Source organism: Apteryx mantelli, chromosome 3 (genome assembly GCF_036417845.1).
Source record: "Apteryx mantelli isolate bAptMan1 chromosome 3, bAptMan1.hap1, whole genome shotgun sequence".
In the NCBI taxonomy this organism is placed as follows: Eukaryota; Metazoa; Chordata; class Aves; order Apterygiformes; family Apterygidae; genus Apteryx; species Apteryx mantelli.
In genome coordinates, this window is record NC_089980.1 from 132,667,821 (window position 1) to 132,693,976 (window position 26,156).

A 26,156-nucleotide genomic window follows, 5' to 3' on the forward strand; every position below is an offset into this window, starting at 1 on the left:
AACTACAAATATTCAAGACAGGCAAGAGAACCATAGTCATTCTCAGTATATACTAAGTGTTTTTTTCCCCAAAAAAAGAAAACCATTAACTACACTGAGTATCTCTAAGCACAGGCATTCTGTCAACTTTCCCTTTTCATGTAGTTTATGCTGCATAAAGTGCTGAAACATTGTGACTCAACGCTAGAGCACAGCGGCCACAGTCAGCTGCAAGATGAAAAATTTGGCCTTCAATGCCCCACCTCCCCTCTCCAAAGAATATTTAAATACATAAATACAAGCATCAGTAGGAGATACAAAACAAACCCACTTTAGAGCTTACAGTTAGGTGACTTAGGAACTGAAAGATACTGGTTCAAAAATCCTCACAGAGCAAACGGATCTGAACCTTGACCAATTTTATCTCAGCCAAGAAAGAAGATAGAACAGCAAACCAAATAAAATATATTTACTACACATGATTAAAGACATACTGACTTAGATACAGATGATGGCAAAGCAGGTTTCTCTGGTCGTTTTGGGTGCAGAAGCCCTGCTCTCAGTAAGTTATTAGCCTTGCTTGGAGGAATAGGCTTCTTGGGCGGTACTTGAGGAGCAACTGGCTTAGAAGGCTTCTGGTCCAAAGCTCCTTTTTCATCTGACAAAACACATCACCAAAACATTTTAGAAAAGACATGTTGCCTATGGCACTTACAATGCTAGTCAATTAGAAAGCAAATGCTGTCAGAAATACTTTTTGAAGATCAGATAAAAGTGAAAAATATATAAGCAAATGTCTTAAGTGACATTTTTTCAAAATACACAAAGTGCTAATCTGAACTTAAACATACATATATATATATATATGAATGAAGAAAAATTCCTTTTGATATCAAACAGGAGTAAGAAATTCTGGATTCACATTATCACACTGCAAATGACAGCTAACAAACAAAAAACTCTGTACTACTACTGCTTTGCCTTTTTTAATGAATTCATCACATGTTGTCTTATTTTTTTTAAGCTAGGCTTCTTTCAGACACAAAGCAAACAGCAGAACAGATCTCTGGGAAAAGACTTACGTGTATTAGATTCATGTTATTCGAGATAAAGACTATCTTCCCACAAATTCAAGGGTATAAATTAAGTATAGATAATAAAACAAAAAAGTTAAACTCTTACTGTCCAGTAATTGTATAAGCTACTTGAATATTCTCAAGATGAGCTGGCAAAAATAAAATGGTACACAGTACTCAAAAATTCAGGCCACATCACAAGCGCTAATGGAATAATCTTCAACCCACGTTCCCTAATCGCAGGCTGTGGGTTATCCCGAGTGTACTTTCCACTTTTCCTTTTTCAGGATAGGATTATCCTCCCTCTTTATGATTTCTGAATGTTTGGAGATACAAACACAGAAATTAAACTTGCTCACATCCCCTTTCAGCCTTTCTCAGCATTGAGTTAAAAAAAAAAAAAAAGTACTGAAGTAGTGTGGCAATACATAACTTTGCCACTTGGTGGTGCTGATTGACAAAAAGCACCTTTGGATTCTGTATAAAACACCTTGTTAATGAGACAAGCTTTGCCTACGTCTATTGATTTTATATACAACATTTTAAATGGCCAAGGGTAGCTAGTATTACTGAAGATCAATTACCTAAATGCTATTCAGCAAAATCTCAAAATGAAACATTATTCTTGCATTTTAAGAACAACAAAGAATAGCTTCCGAGTTCACATAACGGGCAAAAAAATGTCATTAAATGGTATTCCTGAATTATTATAAACTGACAGTTTTCCCTTGAGCTTTCTGCTCAAAATCTGAATATAAAATTGGGCCGCAGTAAAATGGAAAAAGTTAATTCCAAAGCTCAAGATTAATCATGAATACACAAATCAGACAATTCTGCTTTACAAAGCAGTGTGCCTTTTTTTGTATTTTACCATACAATGAAAGAGATAAGGGTTGGTTAAAAACGAGCAGTTTTGTAAGGGAAATAAAAATGCTAACCTGAAACATTTACATCAAACAAAATTACTAAAGAGCTACATGATACTAAGTGCCCTTTCACTATAAACACAGGAATGGTTACGAAAGCACAGCTTTTACAAATCCTGCCAGCCCTTTTCCCCCATGATAAAAGGCAGACTATTTAGCCTCTAAATATGCAAAAAAGATTACACTGTTTGACAGCTTGCAATTAGAGCTGCTCAGTTAATAATTTTAGTAAGACTAATTAAAATACAATTTCATATTTAATGATACTGATCATTAACAGTTACTTTTCAAAAGAAGTATCAAACTGCACTGATAAATGGGAGTTTATTTCTAGTAAAACACTACTGTTAACTAAATAATTTTTAAGGCCAGAAAGGACCATGTACAATTATGCAACCTGACCTTGAAGCAGAACACAGGACATAGTTTTCCTTTGCTATTTTTTGTACCATGGAAAAGCATGGTTCTTTATCTTATTTAATTTTTCAGCAGCTTTCAAATTTCTAAGCATTTTGGATGGTGCTACTCTATTTATTGTATGTTTCTCCATGAACAGTTGAACTCAGCTACGGAAAGGTAATATCATAGTAGAAAGAGAACCAAACTAAAATTAAATTTAAACTTATCTCAGGATTTTAAACATCCAAGTGATCAAGATTTCTAGCATCATACTACTGATCTCCATTCAAATATGAAGATATTGCTCCAAAAGATAGAAATAATTTACTCGTTAAGAAGCGGCAGAAAGATAGATCATTTTAACAAATATTCTTCATATAAAACACCTGAGAATGTGCTTGGTTTAAATTGTAGGTTATAAAAACTGTTCAAAGAAGCCAAGAAACACATGGAGCAGGCCTACTTTCCAAATGCTTCTTAGCAGTGTTCAGCCCTCACAATTCGCTACTCACATAACAAAGTATCTGTATGTGATACGATTAAGCCGCAATAACATTAAAATTTCTTCTTTTAAGACTCATCCAGCAAATTTATTTAAGCTTCTGACCTTAACACAATGGAACTAATTTAACAGATTAAACTGCCAAGTTCTCAAATACTAAAAGAAGCATTTTAGCATTTTATGTTTGGGTCATAATAGTATTTTTTTTCCCCTGTTGCTTTCTTAAGAAAGTTTTCTTTAAATTTGAGAATAACTTAGCAAATATCTACAAATTTTGTGAAACTGGAAATTTGGAAGATAGTAAGAATTAACAGGACAAGAAACCTTCATTTCTAAGCACTGTTGACCATAACATCTGTCTAAGGGGTGTTAAGTGTTCCAGATATTTCTTTCAAAAGTAATTTCAGTCAGAGACTGATTCTTGCTGAAACATTCAGAAGCAGTGGCAGACATTTTCATTTTCCATAGCTTATTATTGTTATTCAAAATTGCAGTCTCTATCATAGACTTAAATAGCAATTACGTTATTATGTGTTGCAATAACCTTTTTTCACGGTGTAATACAATAATAAAAAAATACATACATTTCATAAGTGTACTTCTCCCTCCAATCACTCTTAACATGCTTCCATAACTTCACAGAAGTGACAACTTTATTAGACGGTATTAAATGAATCTGTATGATGTCTTCCAAACAGGTATATACTGTGTAGAGCAATCCAGCTAGAAATGGTAACTCATTTAAAAGAACACAGTTGGAAACTCACTATAAATAAAACTGGTCTCACCTTTTTCTTCAGGCCTCAAAGAAAGGAATTTCTTCTCTCCAATTGGCAATTCAGGCTTTGGAGCTGAATATAAAAAACAAACCATAGACATTTCTTAAACAGCTTTAATTATCTTAGTCACTACCTAAAAATGACATACACCAATTTGTGTTTATACTTTCTCCCTTCTAAGGAGCGTAATACCATTTATAAACACTCATTTAAGGCCAGGAAACTGCAGGCCTGTATTTAAAGGATTACAAAGTAGTTTCCATCATAATTTGGAAAAAATATATAACAGCAGTAAAAATACCTAAAGCATAAAAAGTAACCTCAAACAGTGATTAAGCGTAGCTACATTACTAGGAAATACACCACCTTTAAAGAAAAAAGTCATGCATCATTTCTGAAATCTACTGTTTCCTCAGACACTTATTTGTGTGCATATCTTACATACCTGGACTTTTAACTGGAGGTGGAGGTTTCTTTGGCTTCTGAAAGAAAAATAAAAATTATATTCTCTATAGAAGACAGACTTGCTTGCTTTTTGTTTTACATTTTGCAATGTCTAGCTTGTTTACTGGTTGATTACAAAGTATTTTTCAAAGGAGGCAATCAATTTACAGACAGGAAACAAAAAGATTTGAAATAATTCATCTGATATCTCCCAGACAGCCAGTTGCAAATCCAGGAACAAGGAACAAGTTTCTTCAAATCTCGGATCAGTGCTTATGCAATGTGCATAAGCAGCAGAGGTACGAAAAACTAAAAATTAAGAATTGTCTTTTCCAGTCCAAAAGATTGTTCCAACATATAAAACTTAATATCGATCAGTACACTCTAAGTTTAAAGGAGGAATCAGATCAAATTTGAACCTTTGCTGAAGAGAAGGTTCTATATTGAAGATTAGAAGAACTATTTCTATTCATGAAGTTCCAAATTACAATGTTATAAGACAAAAAATAGCAGTGTTTGCAACCAACAGGGCAATTGCATGAAAAATGTTCTGTTCTGAGCTTCCTTATCAGCTTATGTTTAAGTGGAGAAAGATGCACAAACGGCTTTAGTCATTAAGAAATTTCAAATTATCATGCCACAGCTCGTACATTGGAATTAGCCCTATTTTAACAGGCAGGCAGTCATCAACGGTTTGACTTTCTCTCCTCTGTGGAAGGAGGACTGGAATATTCTCCAGGCAGACACTGCAACCCACCCCAGGCCCTGGATCCTGTTATGAAAACACGCTAGAAGAGGTATCTGTTTGGCTGTACTAGGAAGGACAAGAGTCACCAATAAAAAGATCGAAGTAGTCTACTAAACTCATTCTGTAAATGCTGTTGGAAGTTTCATGGGGCCAGTCCAATACACCACCCCTAAAAATTCCTGGTAATGGGTACTTTGGAAACAGTTGCTATGGATGTGGATTTTACTGTTGTGCCACTACAACTATTGAATAAGGTTTTCTTAATGCAGCAAGATTTTACTCTGACCAATAAAGTGCAATTAAGCAAGCAGGAAAACTCTTGTTAAAATTTCTTTCCCTAGCCCCAGAGTAAACACAAGCCAATGTACTTAACTAACACCACAATATTTTCTGTCTTTTCTGGAAAAAACAAGTATACCACCCAAATTTTTAAGCAACAAACACATTCTGCTGTTTTGATGCAGTGCTGCTGCCTATATCAAAACAATTAGATGGAGAGTTCAACGTGAGCCTGCCGTTGGATGATGCCGGTTTGTTTTTACTAAGTTTATATCAAAGAGTGGGCTACCATGACCAGCCACCCAATGCCTCGCACTTCAACGTTGCTCAGTGCAAGATGAGTCCCTGCACTGGGATACGCTGCACATGGCAGCAGCGTGGATCAAAGCAAAGTCTGTCCACAAAGACATTGCTCTTGGTCACAGAATAATTTCTCTCTCTTGAGGCAGCAATTCTGTAGGGCAAGATCGTAGCAGCAGCCACCCTCCCCTCAACTCTCCGTGTTAAGACCAGGGCAGGGCGCTTGGTCAGCCATGTGTTACGGCATTTACACAGTCCTGGCAAAGTTGAGAATCAATTTGAAGAGAGACTGCTGACTTGGACTAACTAGACTTTTTGTGTGTGTTAAGTAACTGAGGTTAAATGCTAAGTTAGTAACTTCCGTAAATTAAAGTTTATCAGGTTACCCATGACATCATACCTACCAACCCTCTGTGAACGCCTCAAATCCTTGACCAAATGGCACTGAACAAGTATGTTCAGAAACTCAGTTCAGCTCCCTATACACAGACATCAATATTTAGATGTCTTGTTCTAGAGCTGAATCCATCCCACCTTGGGATAATGTACGCCTGTGAATTAACATGACCATCTTTGCCACACAAATTTGTCAGCATCAAAATATCATGCTAATCTCAGCAAAAGGATGTGCTACAACAAGAAAAAGTGGACGAGGAACTGAAATTACAAGACCAAGGAGTACCACAAAAACATGGATATCTAGATTAGCACAACAAATGGTGGTTGGGGGCAGGGGGGACTTCTAGATACCAGGCAAGGATTAACCTCCACACACACTGAAACCTCCCGGCAAGTTTTAACACGGAAGAATTCCAGTTCATTCCCCAGGAGTCATTCAGCATTTTGCAATGATAGTTAATTACAGGATCAAGGATGGGAGAGACCTAATGTACATCTCCTTTCAAAACAGTATGGGTTTAACTCATTAATCAGTTAGACATATCACAATTTCTTTGTAATGTGGGACCAGAACTGTATTCTTTTCTGTAAGACCTAATCACCCTCATTAATAGCAGTTAATCTGAAAAGGTACATTTCAGTTTAATATTAAAGAAGTTTTACACAAATGTTAAGCTTTAAATTTTCTTTGATACAAGTAATTGAAGATAAAGTTAAACACTGCCAGAATCATATTAAAATTATAAGTAGCATAATGTATTGCAACTGCTTTTATTCCTTCCATTTCTGTTAATACTTTTTAGCAGTTAAAAAAAGGCACACATAAGAACTTACAGGGAAGTCTTTATCAGACTCTTGGATTTGAACAGCAAAGTTATCTGGGAAGACTCCTTCTTTACCATTAAGTTCTCCTTTCCACCAGCCTGGCTCTCCATCCTAAAACAAATAATAGTATAGTTCATTCAATCTTTACTCCTTTTACAGAATGGACACAGTTAGAGGAACGGTTTAGCTACTTAAGTCAAAGAGAGGGGAAACAGCTACAAGTCACACCAGGCTTGGTCTTTTTTTCCCTCTCATAAAGCAGAATATGGAGGTATATTACATCGCATACATAGCTCAAGATCTATGAGGGGAAGCTAAGTAAGTAGGTAAGCAAAGTAAAAAGTAAGTAAGTAAAAACAGCTAAGACCCAAGGCACCATATTCAGTATCCTCAGCTTCCTTGAGTGGCATCTTATTCCAATTACACTCATATTTACTGAATAACGCACAATCTAATGTGATTGATTAGATTCACTGGATTGAAAAAGGCAAAGAAACAACAGGATATACCATACTGAGGAAAAAATAAGCAAGTTAAGATGCAAGAAAAAATGGCAAATTAATTCAACGGCATAGATTTCTATTATATGAACTTACTGGACAGAAGCCTTAATTTGCTCAGTCTTTTCCATAAGACAACTATCTGCATGGAAGTACCAAGTTACTCAAATATTTTAGCAGCACAAAAGCTTTCCTCCCTGCTTTAGCTACAAAATACTATAGATGTTGCTCCTTTATACAAGTGTGAATGGATCACTACTGATAATGTGCTGCTGCTAACAGCACCAACTAGTTCTTTCCAGAGTTTAGCTACCAAAGCCAATAACCATTCAGTTCAAGAAACACTGAACAGGTACAGGAAAAGAGAATAATAAAATAAAATGAAATTTAAAAAGAAAAGAAAAAAAATAATCACACCACACATTAAACTAAGGGAGGAAGCAGCAGGAAAGAGACCTACATAGGTTATTAGTGCTGAAAGTAAAAATGTGCTCAAGTTTAAGTTTCTCTTTCTACCAGGCTTTCAATTAAGTATTGCAGAGTCTGACTTCTGAACACTGCAGAGTCATAAACTGGGTACGGTGTCTATTGCTAAACTTAATTTAGGCAGGGCTAAGGCATGCTAGAATGCCAGAGACAGCTCCATGGAAAATAATCACATGCAGAAGAAACAGAAAAGAAATGAGAAGATCTACACTTTCCCTACACCCCAGTAACAATGGCTTAAGAAAAGTCATTTGCGAGCAAAGGAAAAACAAATCATAAACAAACTTCTTTATACAAGCCTATATTTTTATCTCTGAATTGTGTTCAGAAAAATTGTGTGCTTTTCTGGAAAGAGTGACAAGAAACTTGATGTCTTTTTCCACCCTAAGCCCAGTTTAGCTAACAGACTGGCAGAGCAGTAATACTCAATGCTGTATTTTTAAGCCACCAAACTATTCCAGAGGGGGCCAACAGGGACAGGTTTTATACAAAGCATACATGCTAGAAGAGAACTCCTCAAAACCCATAATAATAATAAAAAAAAAAAAGAATATTTTCTGTATTTGTAGGGCAATCAACCCCCTCTACCTCACCCCCAGAAAAAAAAGTTACTAAACATGCTAACCTCAGCCTCTTACCAACTTAACAACTGTTATCTGAAAAGTGGTGGTGGGGAGGGGTGTTTTCAAACACATCAGTCATACTCCAGGAACTTCTAATCTTCATACATTATGGTGAAAAAACAAAGACTTTATTCAAACATTAGTTATCTAGTTCCAAGCATTAAGCCACAGGCACCTTTTTTAAAGGCAATTGCAAAAAATTTTTTGCTTTGAGCAAATCAGAAATATATGGAAGATCTGTCAGTGGCTCAGAAGCAGGTATGCTAAAAGACAGCTACTTTACAACTATGCCCCCTCACTTGTAAAGTGGAAAAAAGAAGAAGACTTAAAGTTGGAAAAGTTACTTACTCCAGGTCATATCTGTGCCTAAAAATTATGACATGAAACAAGAAGTGCTAGCAAGAGCAAAACCCTGGGCTGAATTCGTCACCTGATAACTGCATTAATATACTTCAGAATATGGTGCAGAAGGGAGAGCTCTGCCCTGGATAACTCTGCCTTGCTCCAGTATGGACCAGTATACGCTTTGGGTGAATCAGTTAACACAGGAGAGACAGACAGGCAAGAGATAGTGAAGATAATTTCCTGGGGCTTGGACTGTCTTTTTTTTTTTTTTTTTAACAACAAAGTGCCTTCCATAAACTACTGATTTCCACTATAATGAAAGTAAATAATACTGACAGTATCAATTTTGTTTCATTTAAGAAATGTAGCATTTTTCCCTTAATCCTCATGAAGAAACATTAAATGTTACTTCTCTTTCCTCTAGTACAAGCAACCGCGTGAAAGCTGAATTCGAAAGAAGAAAAAACAAAACAAAACTCTCAGTTCTTGCTGGTATATTAAAAAAATTAAAACTTGCCTGAAAGTGGACTGTAACTAACAAGAGACTGCAGAGCATAGCAGGAAAATTAAATATGGGTAGGCTCATTTGTTGTTAAAAACTGTCTTTGTAACAACAGGACCTTCCAACAAGTAGTCAACACAAATATGAACACTCAGTTATCCTTTGGTAAGCAGCAAGGCTGTATCATTAACTACTGTATCATTATTCTGAAACAGCAAGTGTTTCTGAAAGCTGGATTCACTCTTACTGAAAACGTTTATTCATTTTTTCTTCAAAATGACTAGATTGAAAAACAGTAGGCACAAATCTTCATTTCTCATTTTTGACACCATAACACTTCCTAACCATTACCTTTAGGTCAGAACTGTTATATTACCAAAGAAAAAGCCCAATAAAGCTGAAAGTGAGAAGAACTATTTCCAAAGGTTTTCCAGTTTTCTCATAGAAAAGAAAGCTACTTTTACATTTGGTACAGGGCACACACTGTTCTGACTTTTGAGGAATCTAAGTTACTTTCCCACTCTGGAAGTGTCTTTAAGGGCACCTGTATCTCCACTGACTATAGAAGCAAAAAGGGGACCTCACAGGAGTCAAAAAATTAGTCTTTGTGAATATCCAACCCCAAAGAGTCTCCTGCTCTAACATTTATGCTTCACCTCCTTACACAAAACCTGCAAAAGCTATAAATTATTAAAGCAGATTGCATATCTTACCTTACTGATTATTTGAATAATCTCTCCTTCTTTAAAACTGAGTTCATCATTTGAGCCGTCATAGGCAAATATTGTCCTGCAATATTCCTTGGCTGAAACAAAGCAGCACAATAACATGGTTATTCAAGTACATAGAACAGCTCACTCTTGCTGTCCACAGGAGAGCTCAGAAGTTAACATACTTCTCTTCTAGACCAACCATCTGAGACTGTTTTACAAGTGTTCACTGTGTAATTCACATCACAATAAAAATAAGAATACAGTAGTATTTAGAGAGAGGGAGGTAAGTCTTTGTGGAGTCAGTGGACGGTGCTCTGACTTCAGAGAGAAGAGAGTCTAGTCAGTTAAAACTAGAAAGGCCTGTCTAAACCTCCCAGTTGCACTATAGATTCCATTTTATGAGCTGCTTTACACAAAAATGGTTTCAAACTTTGTTTTATATTGAGAATTTATATCAGATTTTTTTATAATCTCAGAGTTGATCTAAGTTTCAAGTTTACAGTTCTATTTAAATACATGTAAATATTTAATGGTGACATCCTTCATCAACACTTCCATTACAGAAATTTCAAATACCCAAGAAGTACATTTGCTGAAACTCTGAAGTCAAATCAAGTAATTGAAGGAATGCAATTCCTTGGCGAACCACCTGAAACCAGAGCTCATTTGAATAATTAATTTTGACAGTCATAGTCTCTTCTGCAAAAGCAGAAAGAATAATTCCTTTCTATTTGGTACAGCTCAATAACTAATCAATTTAAAATTGTAAAAACAATTTCAATTGAAAAAGCAGGAAGACTTGTTTTTTTATTCTAGCACAGCAAAGGAAAACTGGGTGATAAATGCTAAGATTCACTAGTATGGAAGTCTTAATTGCAAAGCATGTTCAGCACCTTTTTTAAACCCAGCACATTTAAAATTCAACAGATAAAAACGCTGGATTTCCAGAACTGAGATTAAGGAAGAGGAAGCGAAGCAGAGGAACCTAATGTGCCTAAATAACGTATCAGGTCTTCAACACTGGTAACACACACAAGCCAGCAGCTGCATGAACTCCCGGTTAAAGGGTAACACAATATCTAGCATCATCCCTGCCACTGCCTGCAAGTCAACTTGCTAATAACTGACTTTTGCTGGATGGTAAGAAAATAAATCAAACATAGTGAGTTGCATTTAAATCAAAGACTGGTACCTTGATTAAACAAATGCACAATTTTGATTTTTAAATAAAAGTCTGGTCATTGCCAACCGCTGTGTTAAAATCCAACAGCATGCCAAGCTTCAGATATACATACATCAGTAATGTCAGGTACGAGAAAAAGATATCATTTTACTGTCTTATCTAGTGATCACAAACGCTTAATCATAGACTAAATCTGCTGGAGTCTGTGAAGAATTACAGAACTATAAGCTGAGGAATGTCAAAGAGAGGAATACTTAAACCGAGCTCCAAATATCACATCAACTCTAAAAAAAATAAAATAAATCAGCAGCTACACTGCAGATATTTATCAAATTCAGGGATTTTATTCATTAGCCTGGTTTCAAATCTAACACATTTATATACGCCCTGATTTTGTAAAAATATACGTGTTTCCTTAAGGCATGGGAGATTTGGTCAGTCTAGCTGAACCAGACAAATCCCTCATTTATCTCCTCCTCCAGGCACCACCCTCCGGCCCCCGCACACACACTAAAAGCCCCACAACCCACAGAAAACCACGCCAGAAAGGGAACCTTTCACTCTGGCGCAGATGCTGGGAAGGCTGCGATTCGCCAGGGCGCTGGAACTCTGCAGACTGTCCAGTCATCTACAGGCGCCAGGCTGCAAAACCTGGCAGTCAGCTCCTCCCGAGAAATTCACCCGGCTAAGCTGAGACTATTTACAATTTGCCATTTCGCCACCTTATTTATTGAATATCAGGCTCGCAAACTAGTTGAGATGATGAAAGAGCCCAGTTTCATTTTCTAGCACTTAAATAGAACACTGTATTTAAAAAATAATATTAAATCTGAACATTAGCAGCTATTTTGAATTATATTGTACTTAAAAACTATATCTTTTCCAAAGACTCAGGACTAATAGCACACTGGCAGGAATCACAAATGATGCATTCTGATATAAACTGGAGGGGGGGGGGAGGGATCAAAGGGTTTTGGTCTCTGGTACAAGGGTACAAGTATATAAAAATATTTTGTTTAAAAAAAATTCACAGGCTTCCCAGAAATAGGAGAGGCACACCAAAATAAGTCACACTAGTCTAAACAGTTTAGAGATCTGTTTGTTAACATACTGAACACAGATTGTTTTAAATTCTCTCTCAAAACTGAGGATGACATACACAGGCTATAAGAATAAAGTCTATATTAAAATAAAAATACTAAGAAAGAAAATAAAGTTTTCTTTTGAAGGGTATAAGATGCTCTTTAATGCTGTATATAGGCATTATTCTGTTCTCCTATTCCATCTTTCGCTAAAGTGTTTATGTTTCTTTCAGATCATTTTGTTTCTTTGGGGAGCAGAGGTTGAATCAAACAACTCAGCACAGCACGGCAAATGGATTAGTCCAATTTCCATGCTTTTAGCATCTGAAATTATGAAAACAGCTAAGCGCAGAATATTCTTCAATTTGGATCCTCCGACTTTGCTAGATTAGTTCAGACTTTTTAGCCAGACTTGGATTAATTTTTATTTAGAAGTTTTAGCCAAGTCAAATTTCATGATGCGCAGTACTGCGCAGTCATGTTGGCTCTGCAGAAAAGCATTTACAGCAATAGCGCCGGAATGGTTCAAAAGCAAGATCCCCAAACCATCCCAGTTTTATAGTTTAGTAAAGATTTAGAAGTTAAAAGGAAGCAATAGTTTCCATCAGTTGAATATATCATACGTAATTTGATTTATTCTTTGCCTCGTAATAGTAATTAATACTTAAACTTTGCCATTAGCCCATTACATCAAGCACTCCTAGAGAGTCATTGGGTATTTATAAACACGGTCATGCTATTTATAGCTATCCAGCTCAACAAGACAAGACAGCTAAAATGGCATGGATGCCTTATACCTTTATAGCTACAGACAAGCTAGGGCTTTTACCAACAAACCTGCCACTTAGTGTCCTGTTCTGCTAGATTATGCAACTTCTAAATACAGGCAAAAAGTGAATTGATTTAGTTTTCTGAATTCTGCAAATTATTCATTCTAAGTGAAATAACCCACTTACACCAAAATAAGGAATTTAGACATAAGATAAAAATACATTTGAAACTACAATACAGACATCGAAAACACATCTGTTTTGGAACTAAGCTGAGCTGTCTGTAGATTGGATAACAGAAGTTCATTTTGATACGGGGTTGGCATTCCCACAAGAAGTTTTGAGCTGGCTTAATTAAAGTTTATAAAAAGGAATATCTCTTCAGTTAAAACCATGCAATTTAGCAGTAAAATGAAGTCTTAATGTTTTAGAGGCAACTTTCATTTTTCACAGGATGGCAATAGAACTGGATTACCTGGAGAACAAACTTCAATGAAATACAACGAGGATACAAATAATACAGCATGCACACTAGCAACTCCACAGTAAATCTTGAGAACAGAAAGACAATTTTATAGCCTGGAGACAGAAACTGAATTAGTGGACTATTCCACAGCAACAGATTTTCAGCATCTCAGCTAAACGCTACAAGCTAGATAGAATGAAAGTCAGTTTAAGTATGTCAACATAGCAAATTAATGTAAAGTAGCTGCTGCAATAAAAACTGATACCCTAGTCTTACTTTCTTCTGGAAAACATCCTCACAAAAATCTTTTTGATTCAGCTTCCACAAAAATGCAAGCAAAAACTCCTTCAGATTACTCTGCATTTGCAGAACTCCTTAAAGGTAAAGAATATTACACAAGTAGTCAGTATAGAGAAAAGTTTAAGATTTTAAATAGGGAAAAAAAAATATCTGCTTTGACGACTCTATATTCCTCTTTAGAGGACTAGCAAGTAATAGATACAAATTCTGACTAACCTTACCTTTTGGTTTACTTTCAGTTTCCAATTTTGTTGCTTCTGATGAGTTCTCCACTTTTGTGATACTAGGAAAATGCATTAGTTTGGTTGCAGGTGGATGACTAGATGGTGACTACACAAATGAAAGAGAACTGCATTAATAAAAATTCCTTTTAAGTTTTATTTTTGATTAGGCTACAGGACACACTCAGGTTTTCATTAGTTGAGACATGAATCACTACCACCAAGCAATGCACTAACTGAGATGTTCCTATTAAGTATTTGACTTAGGCAGCTTCCAAACTGGAAGCAAATCTCAGGATACTGTCAGATATATACAGTCTTGCAATCGTATTAACTACTCACAGAACTGTAAGAGCATTTTAAAGCAGCTACTCCAAATTCTTTGCACTCCTCGCAATTGTTACAGAACACAACAAAAACAGATAAAAACATTCACCAGAGATTTCTTCTGTACCAAAAAGACCATGAAGACATCTCAACAGGTACCATGCTTCAGAGTTAACATCTAACAAAAACAGTTGTTCCAATTTTCATTTCAGATTTACTGAGTTGTCAGGATGATTCAGACAGCTTCAGGTACATCTTTTTCTTCACAATCACATGAGCTACAAACACCAAACACGATCTGATAATCGGTGCTTACCTGAGCCACCCTAACAGTGCTACTGATGTGAAAAATCCCATTGCCTCCGCTCATTTTTATTTACAATTAAACTTCATAGACCTACTGCCAGAGAAACTAGATTTACTCTCCTTAAAAACACATCTTGTCTGTGGGCTGGCGTTTGATACCTATGACATACCATAGAGGAAGCTTGTCATTTGGGACGTTCTCAGAGTACATATGCAATTTAACTCTCTCCAGAGTGCTATATAAAGGAAGCACTAAAATAACCCACCTGTGAGATTAAATAAATTTAACGGCACACAGAAATAGTTTTCTACATCCCCCCTTCAAAACGAGATGCAATTACAAGCGCAAGAGGAAGTTTAGGTAGAGAGAATATAAAAAACCTGAACCCTGTCAGGATGCTGGAATTATCTAAAACCTGTCTTACCGAAGCTTGCAACAGCACATACACTCTTGAGTGCTTGAAATACGTAAGTGCTCCTCCTGCCTGTATTGACTAGTCTCCCAGTCCTCAGAGAAGAAAGCCCTCTCTGCTCCAGAATTTCCTGAAGGCAACGTTTTTCCTTACTGCCTCGAAGATGGAGAACGTCCTTCCATCATCCCTCCATCTAACTACAAAGCAAGTCAAGCACAAGTATTAAGAATCCATCAATTTTCAGCAAAACCTTAACAAGAATTAACTCCCTGTTCTTTCACATTGTCTCCATCTGCCTGTGGGATGATTTTGGCAACATGCAAAGATAAGTGGAACGTTAAATGCAAAACTCAACTGTTTATTTCATTGTTTTTAAGCCCTGCAAAACTGCATTCTCACTTCATTTCCTGCCTTGTTGAGAAACAGCCTGCAACAACTTACCAGACAAGCCAGCTAACAAAACAGAGCACCAACATATTTTAGCGCTTATACGTGGTGAGTAACGCAGTTTATAATGGCTGAGCAGACTTCATATTATTTCAACATATCTTAGAAAGGATAATTACACTCCCAAGTTACAAGTTAGGAAGTAGAAAACCCTGAAACTTTTGAACGCTCAATCTTACGACAAGAAAACAAAGCGAAAGCTAGCTCCTGAATCCCTGCTGCGACAGCACTTGCACAAAGATGCAACGGCTCCCCCAAACTCCTACTTTGAGGGAAAGGCCTGGAGAGAACAGAAGAAAAGGAACGTGCCTTTATTAGGAGTTTACATTCCCCAAAAGGTAAACAGAGGACGACACACTCATAATTTTGGTATTCTGAATCATCTGAAGTTTTGACCGAGTCGGAAACAAGATGCATAGCCTGTCTGTGGTGTGATGAGCACTTCTCTCAGCACTGCTACGGAGAGAGAAGAGTTAGAAGTCTCCATCCCCACCCGCTGCCGGACGCCTCCTTCCCCCTGCCCTCACTTCACCTCTCGCACCGCACCACCACAACCATTTCTCTGGAGGCAGAGGAGACCAGATCAGTCAACTGAACTGACAGAAGTAACGCAGAAAGACACTGTTAATTTTCAACCAGGCAACATCTCTGATCTAACTCAGAGAGCAGACAAAAATACCGTGTCTGCATGAGTATGTCAGCAAAGCATAGGAAACCAAAATTTGGGAGGCAGGACTTTTTTCCCCCTGACAAATAGTTTCAATGAACACAACCCACAGCCAAAAGCAGCCAAATTGGACAAAGACTTTAAAAGCTTTCTTGAATTGTTCATCTAAGTAAAAACTGAAATGCTGAATTATTTCAGTTGGCTTTAATTTATCAAAAAGCTAAGACCTGTACATAACCTCTTGGTATAAACTACGCATAAATTCAAGATAAAGACACGAGCATTGCTATTTTTGCTTCTGAGGGATAAAAGCTCTCTCAAATTCAGATCAAAAAAAAAAAAAACCCTCAAAGCAATTACATTATCATCACACTATCTGCTCTCTCCTAAGCTTTATTTTAGAGGTTGAGAACAAAAGTGCCCCATTCCCATTCATTCTTCAGAAGACATTGGCCATTATGCATGACAGCTAGTACTGCAATCTCACTCACCAAAACGCAGAGAAAAAAAAAAATCCATTTTAGAGGTCAAATACAATTGGTATAGAAAGATTTAGATGTCTTGCCCCAGATCAGAAGAAAGAAAAAAAAGAAAAAAAAATAAAACAACCAACCAAAAAAAAACCCACCCAAAACAACAAACCACAACCACACCACACATCTCTGTACTTTTGGACATCATGAAAAGAAGTGATAAATACCCTGACCAAGTCCCCCTTCATTCCCTCTTTATTGTGATGTTAAGAATCCCCAAAACAGCCTAAGGAAATTCTTCTGCTTTTCCAAATAAAGATAAGCACCAAAACCTACTGCATTCACTTATTGCTAGTCTTAACCTGGTCGTAATACTGTAGATGTTTTAGAGAACTTACTGTTTCTTAACCCACATGGCTTTGAAATGATAACTTTCATACCAACTTTGTTTTCTCCTAATTTTTTTAAACATCAAGACATTTGAATACACCTTTTAGAATCAACATTAAATATAAGTTACTATGACAGAAGTTTGGGTTTTGTTTTTTTCCTTTTAAGAGCAAGAGACTGCTCTTGACTTTCTGGTTACCCCATGAAATGATTAAGGTATGATTATTGAATAATATTGACACATTTTAAAATGACCAATGTATTTAATATCTGCAAGATACGATGTCTTGAGATTCCACACTTCTTTAATTATTAAGGAAATCCCCAAATAACATGAACCACTACAAACCTTATCTGGCTTTTTATCTTCTGATTCATTACTGGATAATCTTGTCTTAAGTTTCACTGAGCCTTCTTTAAAGATATCTCCAAAACCAACACCTCGGATTTTCTTTGGCTGTGCTATTGGTCCAGATCCAGGTTCATTTCCATTTCCTGGAGAGGCCACAGGTGAGGTAGGACCACTGAAAACAGACTCTGAAATGAAGAAGAAGGAGAAAAAAAAAAGAGTTTTAATATCTGAAATTATTTCTTTTCTCTTAGGGAAAAAGCCACCCAGTTGTGTGCACTACTCTTGCCAAGTTTCCTAAGAACATTATTGTAGTTCTCATCCCCCATATTTTGTTCCAGTTGTAGGATTAATAGTGTTTCAAATGGTCTTTTGCTTAATATCCGACATTATTACTGCACTGAATATTCTGGCAAGTAGAATTAAATCACTGTGTTTTCTTGACATTTCAAATACCATCCAGGCTGCACAACCTGTTATTATCAATGTTAAATTTTTCATTAATTTTAATGAAACTTTGCTTATGCATTCTTTTGAAGGTGTGTTGTTCAACATCGCATATAAAAGCTTGTCCATTACTGCACAGCTATAGCTGCTGAAAACAATTACTAATAAGGCCCATAATGAGTCCTACCATGTTTCAACAGCAAAGAGAAAATTTGGTTTCAGCAGCAGAAAGTGGTGTCTCTCAAGGCACTAAAGTGAAACCTTTCTATTCCTCAGAATGAACTACCAAAAATACCTGAAAAAGTTTCTTACTAATTGTGATTTAAGTAACTTCTAAATCTGATAACACTTCAGGACATATTTTTAATGAGTTAAACATTCAAATCACATATAATCATTTGATTTTAATCACTGTTAGTTAGATAATACAAGCATTTGGGATTCTTGTCATCATCTTTCAAGTTTAAGGGGCAATATTTTTTCTTCCCCAAAAAATGAAGTTCAGAGAAGAACCGAATTTAGGTGTTAGAAGCTGCTAAGACAATACTTGTTTAATTTTTCTAATAGTCAAATCTCTTATAAACCTACAAACTAGTATTTATAAGCAAACTACTTGTACGTGCAGAGTTCCACAAGAAAGTCATCTGAAACTAGAAAGCTTTGCAAGTCAAAGTCAAAACAGTCTCCATATAAGCTTTTAGCCATTCAACTAAGTTCTTTCTAGCGTACAAACTCCTGGCAATTGCAACAAAGATTTAAGCAGACCTCTTCCTTCAGCTATAAATTTAAGGAATTTTGATAATACTGTGATACTGCACAGCCTCTTAGCTTCAATTTCTCATCCTTTCTCAACCATGTTATTCTTCAGTTAGTCACTTCCCTCTTAGATATCTAAAAGATAAGTAGAAATTTCATTTATGAGAAAATTCCAAGTTGCATCTCTGAAAGCACACAGCTCAGTGACTGTGGCACTTATTGTTTCTCAGGAATGAGGAGAGACGTAGCATACACTTGAGATCCTGACTGTAAAGTACTGAGCATTAAATAAAACCCTTCGGGGGTGTGAGAAGGTGGAAGTCGCATCGTGTTAGTTACTGACAGAAATTACAATCACTTTGAATTACTGTCAAGTCTCACTGATCTCTGTATTCAGGAATTAAGACTGACACGTACATTTGTAAGTTTATCTTACCAGATACCATTAAACTTAGTGATCTTGAACTCCAAGAAGATAGCTATTGAACTATTTGGGACTGCTCAAATCAAACAATTCATGGTCAGCATTATTTCAACTGTTTCCAGAATTTAAAAAAAGAAAAAATAAAATAAAATAAAAACCCAAGCCAGATTTTTCTTTCCCATCTGTGAGCACATCCTTGCTAGAAACAAGTAACACAGAACATCTTGAAAATGAGAGTGCACATTGCTACCAAAATCCCCCCACTTTTTCCTTTTAACATTATAAAGTGAATTAATGCTTAAAGATGGCTGTAAGACACCATGGATAAAGAATGCTCTCATTTCAGCAGTATCACGTCACGAGTTCCCAGACTTCAAACAGGTCTTCAAAGACCGAGTGCCTCTAAAGTACAGTTTCAAGGTAACAGACCGAGCCATTTCCTTTCCAGCACGCACCTGCTTGGCACCCACTCAACATACAACTACTGTTCAACTACAGACAGTCTGCTTCTGCTTCTATCTTAGCTATACAGTCACAGCCATAAAGGAATGGCTAAATTTAAATACTGTCTTTAAAACAACAACAAAAAACAACAACAAAAAAACCTAAGCAGTATATGTCTGATCCATTGTCCATTTTTATATTTTAGTTAGCCAGTGCACCAAAAACACTTTATTCTTAGAATTAAATACAGTAAGAAACCAGGGTCTTCTTCCCAGGATTCATTTTAAGCTGAGGCTCTTCAAATTGCTTTGATTTAAGTTTTAAATTTCAACTGACGTGGTTAGAAGCTTAAGTTTTCAATGTCAAACTTCTGTGTAGGATAATGAGACGCTGAAAAAAAACTGTTGAATGAAAATATAATTTTATAGCCCAATACTAAAAAAGCTCAACTCCAAATATGATAAAATTTCTGGTAAAAAAAAAAAATGCAGAATATGCATTTGTAAGATCAAGACCTTAACTGCAATTTTATTAGAAATGTATTGGGAGAAAATTATTAGGAGAACATTATGCAACTTCAATCCTCACTAGCAATATTTTCTAGGAAAAAAAAAAAAAGAAATACTCAAGCAGGCTCTCAGGCAGCTTGAGTTCTTTACTACCTTTGTTCCAGTAAAACCATAATGTTCCAAGTTACAACCGAGATGTAAAATGACTTTGCTAAGGATTTATAACACATCAGATTACCACCTGTGTCATCCAGAGTGTCCTGCGTTTCTCCATCATCAATCAATTCCAATTCTTTCACAAAGTTTGAAGGAAACAATCCCGACTTGCCATTTAGTGTTCCACTCCACCAACCTTCTTCTACCTGTATAGAAAGATTTTGCAGATTATCAGTAAAGCAAAAGCAAACCTAAATACAACTGCTGTTTCAACATTCAACTATAGCAGACTAAGTAATTTTAGAAAAACATATTCCATCCGTATGTCACTTATAAAGCTTTAACAATAACTCTAGGAAAGTTCAAAGGACTATGATTTCTCTTTAAAAGAAACCTACCAAAGATGTAGAACCACTAGGCCAAAAGAAGAAGGAAATCATTGCCTGTCACTTCTATCACTACAGCAATGATCCTGAAACATGACACCAGTCCTACATGAATTAATCCAGAAGAGCGGCAAAATGTTTGTCAGCTCTCTCAAAAGCACACAGAACAGCAAGCATTATTCATTTGACAGGGGAAGAACGTATTAAACTGCTTACAAAATATTTTCCTTGTAGCCTGGATTCCCAAGGAGATTTTTATACAGCCTTCCTGCCCATCTGCCTCTTCTCCTGTATTGTCCAGTTTGCACCATCCCCATTTCCACTGCCCTGGTATTCATTGGCCAGCTTCGAGCAATTTTGATCAACAGATATCAGTTTCAATGACATAACTTCAACAAATTTTGTTGGACAGAATAGAGAAAAGTCCTTAATGACATTACAGAGCAACAGAGAACTAAGCTGTTATCCTTTCTTTCTGGCAGGAGACAGTTGGCCAAAGAGCATATGCATAGCTCCAGACCAGCCAGAAGATACGAATCCTTCCCCTACTCAGTTGGCCTGCCAGCAACGGTAGCTAAGAGACGCGAAGATTTTCTGGTGGCGCGCAGAAGTTCTTCGTGTACAAGCCCACTAGATGCCAAATTCTGTTAGCTTTGCCATTCACAAAACAACTTGTTTTCACACTAGACGCCTGTTTAGGAATTCAAGAACATAATGACTCTGCGATGCTCTGTTTTGTGCCCAGATTCCTGGTGTGCAAGTTCACTGCATCGCTCCAAAATTTAATGGAAGAACGCTTATGAAAATCCTGCAGTCCAAAGCAGAATTAACAGATGCTGGGCAAGCATAAGGGATAATTGCCAGCAGATTCTGTAAGGATTGGCCTCTTCCATTTATTTACGAACAGTTTAAGATGTCTCTAAATAAATTGAGGCTACTTGCCTAATGAGCACCACTAAAAACTAAGAATTAAACATAAGTCTTCAAAATATTTTATTTTAGTTGCTCTGTTTTGGGGGCTGGAAAATACTTTTAGATGAGAAAGAAAAGCAACAAAAGAAGACAACAACAGCAGCTGTTCACATAATCTTTTTTTAGCCTTGTGTTCTAGGCCACTTTGCCTGACACAGACGTAATTTTTAAATGTTAGCCTATCTTCAGGCAAGTGAAACACATGCAAAACCTGGCAGCCACAAAGAGAGGCATGGAACAAAAAGAACATCTCGTGTTTTAAAGACACCTTGGTCCTCAAATCCAGCTTTTTCTCTAGATGGTTCAAATTGAGAATTTGGTCCTCCAAACAGAATTTGAAGTCCAGACCACTGACAAGTGCTGACTGGGCTTTGGCTCCTCTTGCTTTACACGCTACATTACACAAAACTAAAAATTAAAATGCCTTGACTCATAAATAATACCAAAGAGCCAAAAGAAAGGGACTTTTAATGCTTCCAATATGGGGCTTGAGTCACTTTCTCTTCACTCTTCTGCTATGAACTGAGGCTGTCAAAGCCCTGTGCAGACCAGCAAGGCAAGCGGCAACTGAGACCATCGGAAACAGAAACGAAGTTTCTCGAGCATACATGTTTCTGCCTCGTCACCATGCTGTCTTAAAACAACTAAATAACAACAACAAAAAAACCCAAACCCCAACCACTATGTACAAACTATACTACCAAAGGAGGCACCTTTAACCAACATTAAAAAACGGGCAAGAAGGCTCAAATCACTTTAGTAGAGATTATGAAGCATCTACGGATTTCTGGATTATAACATTTAAGTGAGATGATTTCAGAACTCTACCTTTCATTTCAAAATCTTACTACATAATAAAGTTTCCACAAGAGGGAGTTACAGTTCTGGTACATTCATAGCAGTACTTTTTTTGTGTGTACGCGTGTGAATTTCATCAGCTTATTTCTATAAAAGGATAGAAACTCAAGACTTCCAAGCAAAGGGGAAAAAATGATTAAAATAATCAGTTTCCTCCAATCTGATTTAAAAAAAAAAGTAATGAAGTCATATGAAAATAGCTTACAACGGGTTTTAAAAGTAGATTATGCTTGATAAGAGTGTGCAAATATTACGCATATAGTATAAACCAAAATAAGTCTACTACTTATTTCTGCATCTGGCAGGAGTGGGGGGAAAGGAAAGGTATGAAGCAGAAACAAAAGGTTTATGGAAATTACACAGTTGTCATGTGCACTTTAAGTATGTATTTTGCATTCATAACCTACATGTTATGTAAAATAAAAAAACCCTACAGATTCAGCCGCCATGTAGTACAACAGCCTTCTTCCCTAACAGCTACTTCTGCTCCTTGTAGCCTGCTTTCTCTTCAATATTAGCCATTTAATTTCTGAACCCATCTGCCTCCAGCTCTGATTTTATGAGCATTAGTGCACATTAATAACTACTCAATTTATAAAAACAATTATAAGTGTTAAATACTGAAATATTTTCAGGGGTAACAGGTAGAAACGATCCCCTTGCTGGAGTTAGTTTTACTTTGTTATTTTTTCCTCTGCAAAAAAGTGGCTAAATACCACTAAAAGTAACAAAGTTACCTGCATATATATATAGCACCTTTTATATCTAAAGGAAAGCAAGGATTGCTTCACATTATTGAAGATGTTATCTGAGACAAGCTATCTCAGCATATTCTACAACCAATGGTATTTTCTAAAATTCTTCACATTTCTTGCCCATCAGTACAGCTTTGTGTAGCAAATCTATTCTATATCTGACAGATCTATCCTACACCTTCGTAGAAAGATATATCCTACCACATCATAAACTGTTGCGCCACAGCTTGCAAACAGCTCTGTGCTAATAGTTCGCTACAGCATTTTTCCACCTATTAACATTTGATTAACAGTCATCCTCAAAACAGCTGCCATAGTTATACAGCAACTCGTCACAGCAATTCAGTCTAATTCAGTCCCTAAAAAAACCTGCTGGAGTAGAGTAAAGGCACTGACACTGTCCAAATGTAGAGCATATACACTGGAAGAATATAAGCAGAATACAGTAAAAACAAGCACGTAGCTCTAGTAGCAGCATAACTAGCACAGGCAGGCTACTACAAGTTTGTATTTTCAAATCATTAAGCTAAGTGGATTTCCTGTATGTGATTTTTTTTTTTATTTTGTTTTTAAAGAAACAGATGTGTTCCCAGCACCCCTTCTGAGGGAAAGACTGCTATATGAAGGTTTTCCTTTTTTTTTTTTCCATGAAACTCTGCAGAAGTATGTCATCTTCGAAACATTTGCTTTTTGTTGAAATCAGCCAGGTGGGGTATATCAAAGTAGGAAGGACAGGAACTGAACAAAACAAAAAAAGAGAGAACATACACAGCATGATCCCCAAATCCATGTTTCCTTAAGAAAACAGACTAAAAACAGCCTAACTGTTTAGAATTGCTGTGATCCTTCTGTTCTGTTTGGCTACTTGGTCTTCTCCGATACATCAGATAAATCTGTTATGTTCCGTATTTTTGAGCAAGTGGGTTTAAGTACATTGTACTGTTTATTGCACTGACTACTGTTACTATCTTGATCAGTACAAAGTTTCAATGATGAAAGACTTCGCCGGAAAGCGCAGAACTGGAAAATCAGGTCAAATAACATTTTTCATCTAAAGCAAGTTAGGGTATGTAAAGTTATAGGTAATTGGTCAAATAGTTTTAACTTAAGTGCCCTAGAAGCAAGAATCACAGACAGGGCCAAAGAACTGTAAGAGTCTTTAGAAAAATCAATGTAATGGATCATAATTTATTACTGCAAAGATCAAATACTTCCTTTACACGTGTCTAGTATGCATTGATTTAGGATTAGATCCTGAGAGAAAGAACTTCTAAACTATTAATTTTAGCCTTCAAACTTCCTACGCTATTTCTCCAGCATTGTTATAACTCAAGTATTCTGCCAAAAAACAATTTCACTTTTGGCCAAATGAACAGATGATCAGTCCTGTAAAACAGCTTACCTCTTCATTGATGTCAATAACGTCCCCCAGTTTGAGTTCCAGCTCGTCCTCGTTCTGCGGGATGTATTCAAACTGCACTTTGCACTGGCGCTTCTTGGACCCTGAGAGAAGGGAAATCACAAAAATAAGAACACGTAAAAAGAACTAATTTTTCTATACTTGACTCTCCAGAAGATCAAATTTGGACTGGAACACCTGGAAATCATCAGAAAAAGTAGGTCTTGTGTCTGTTTTTCCAGTTTGCTTGTGTTACTCAAACTAGGTAGCTATACCACAGATGCAGCTTGAAAAAAACCTGTTTCCCACACCACCAATTACAAATGAGTAAACACTCCGCTGCCGATTACCAACATGCTATAAAAAACACGGTGACATAAGCAAGTCAGATAAGCCCCCAGTCCAATGATTTTCAAGCTATTTCCTGACTGAAACCCGCAAAATCGCAACAGCAGCCCGTTACAGCGTTAGCACTTGCTCGAAAGAGTCTGCAAACTTGAGACTCCAATGTTTAAGCATCCCCCAAAAAATAACAAACGTTTTATTCTGCCCAACACCAAAAGCCTTTCTGCCCTGTAACAAAGATCTTGCTAACTACAGGTCTGGGGTAATGTTAACATTTGCTTTGCTCAGATTTCAAAATCCAAATTTATTTCATCCAAGAATGCAAAAAAATCCCTTTTCCCAGTGCCAGTATGGAGCCTGGAAATTAAATCTATACTTCAATTAGCAGTGTTTCCACAGAGGCAAAATTAAAATAAATAGCAAATCAACAGACTGTTTGCCACAAATCATTAAAACTGTGCAGACATTAAAGACATGATGACACACTGATGGGGGAAACATTCAACCGGCTTCTAACAGCAACAGCCTCAGCAGCCGCATGTGCGTGAACCTCAGATTACGCAGCTACCCTACACGTATCATACTGGAGTGATGTTACTCCTGAACTCTGAACGTTTTTTGGCTTTTCTTCTTCAAACTAAGACCATCCCTTCCAGGCCTTTTTCAGAACAGAACAGCCAGCAAACTTTTGAAGGCAACCATCATCTTGAGCTCCATGCACACTCCATAGCTACTCCTTATCCCTCCCCCAAAACAACCTGCCACCAAGTTTCAGTGAAAAAATGAACCAAAAGCTTGATATAGATCACATTTGCTTCTTTAAGTGGTAACGCTACGGCAGCTGTATAATTTCTGTACTCCCTCTTACACTTTGCACTCCATCCATTCTCAAACTTGAGCAATTAAGATTAGCTGGGTGAAAACACGACAAACACAGATACTGCCTCTGAATTTGTTCCTTGTCTAATTACAGTACTGTTGGAAGTCCAAAATCAGAAGTTTAGAGACTGCTACACCCAATGTTCTCAGTACGGAACAAGTCAGATATCTGAGTAATATTCAGCATCTAAAATTGCTGAGACAGGGCTCACCTAACTAAGAAGCGTTTTCCTACCTGCTAATATATCACCTCTGCTCTGAGGACAAAAAAAGCAGTAATCAAATAAAGCAAAAATATTATAAAGGTCTATGGGTTATCTCTATTGACATGTCATTTCCCCACATAACACGCCCTCCCAGTTACTCTACTGAAATTCATTATCAGTCAAGAAGGATTATTAGTTTAACAGTTGAAATAAATGGTCCACTGGCCTTTACTACCTCCTATTGCCCTTTCAGGGCTCCTCCTTTGAATGGCAGGCTTAGGGTTGTCTTTACACCTGCTCCGTATCGCTTTTACTTGTCTAAGCTAGAGTAAGCAAGCAAAAATTCAAGGTGGCTGCACATGCTTCCCTACCTCAGAGAGGGCAGACAAATTGATAATCAG

General features: G+C 36.8%; 1 protein-coding gene across 3 annotated transcripts in view; it reads right to left on the reverse strand.

Moving 5' to 3' along the window:
• Positions 1–26,156, reverse strand: part of CD2AP (CD2 associated protein) — an 84,408-nt gene that overhangs the window by 14,062 nt on the left and 44,190 nt on the right. For all 3 annotated transcript variants that reach the window (XM_067294376.1, XM_013955627.2, XM_013955626.2), the window contains exons 4-12: positions 24,329–24,429; positions 20,041–20,161; positions 17,220–17,407; positions 13,848–13,956; positions 9,826–9,917; positions 6,666–6,767; positions 4,107–4,143; positions 3,671–3,733; positions 478–637 (exon numbers count right to left, since the gene is read on the reverse strand). In XM_067294376.1, the coding sequence (XP_067150477.1) occupies positions 478–637; positions 3,671–3,733; positions 4,107–4,143; positions 6,666–6,767; positions 9,826–9,917; positions 13,848–13,956; positions 17,220–17,407; positions 20,041–20,161; positions 24,329–24,429 (973 nt within the window). The remainder of the gene's footprint in view (positions 1–477; positions 638–3,670; positions 3,734–4,106; positions 4,144–6,665; positions 6,768–9,825; positions 9,918–13,847; positions 13,957–17,219; positions 17,408–20,040; positions 20,162–24,328; positions 24,430–26,156) is intronic.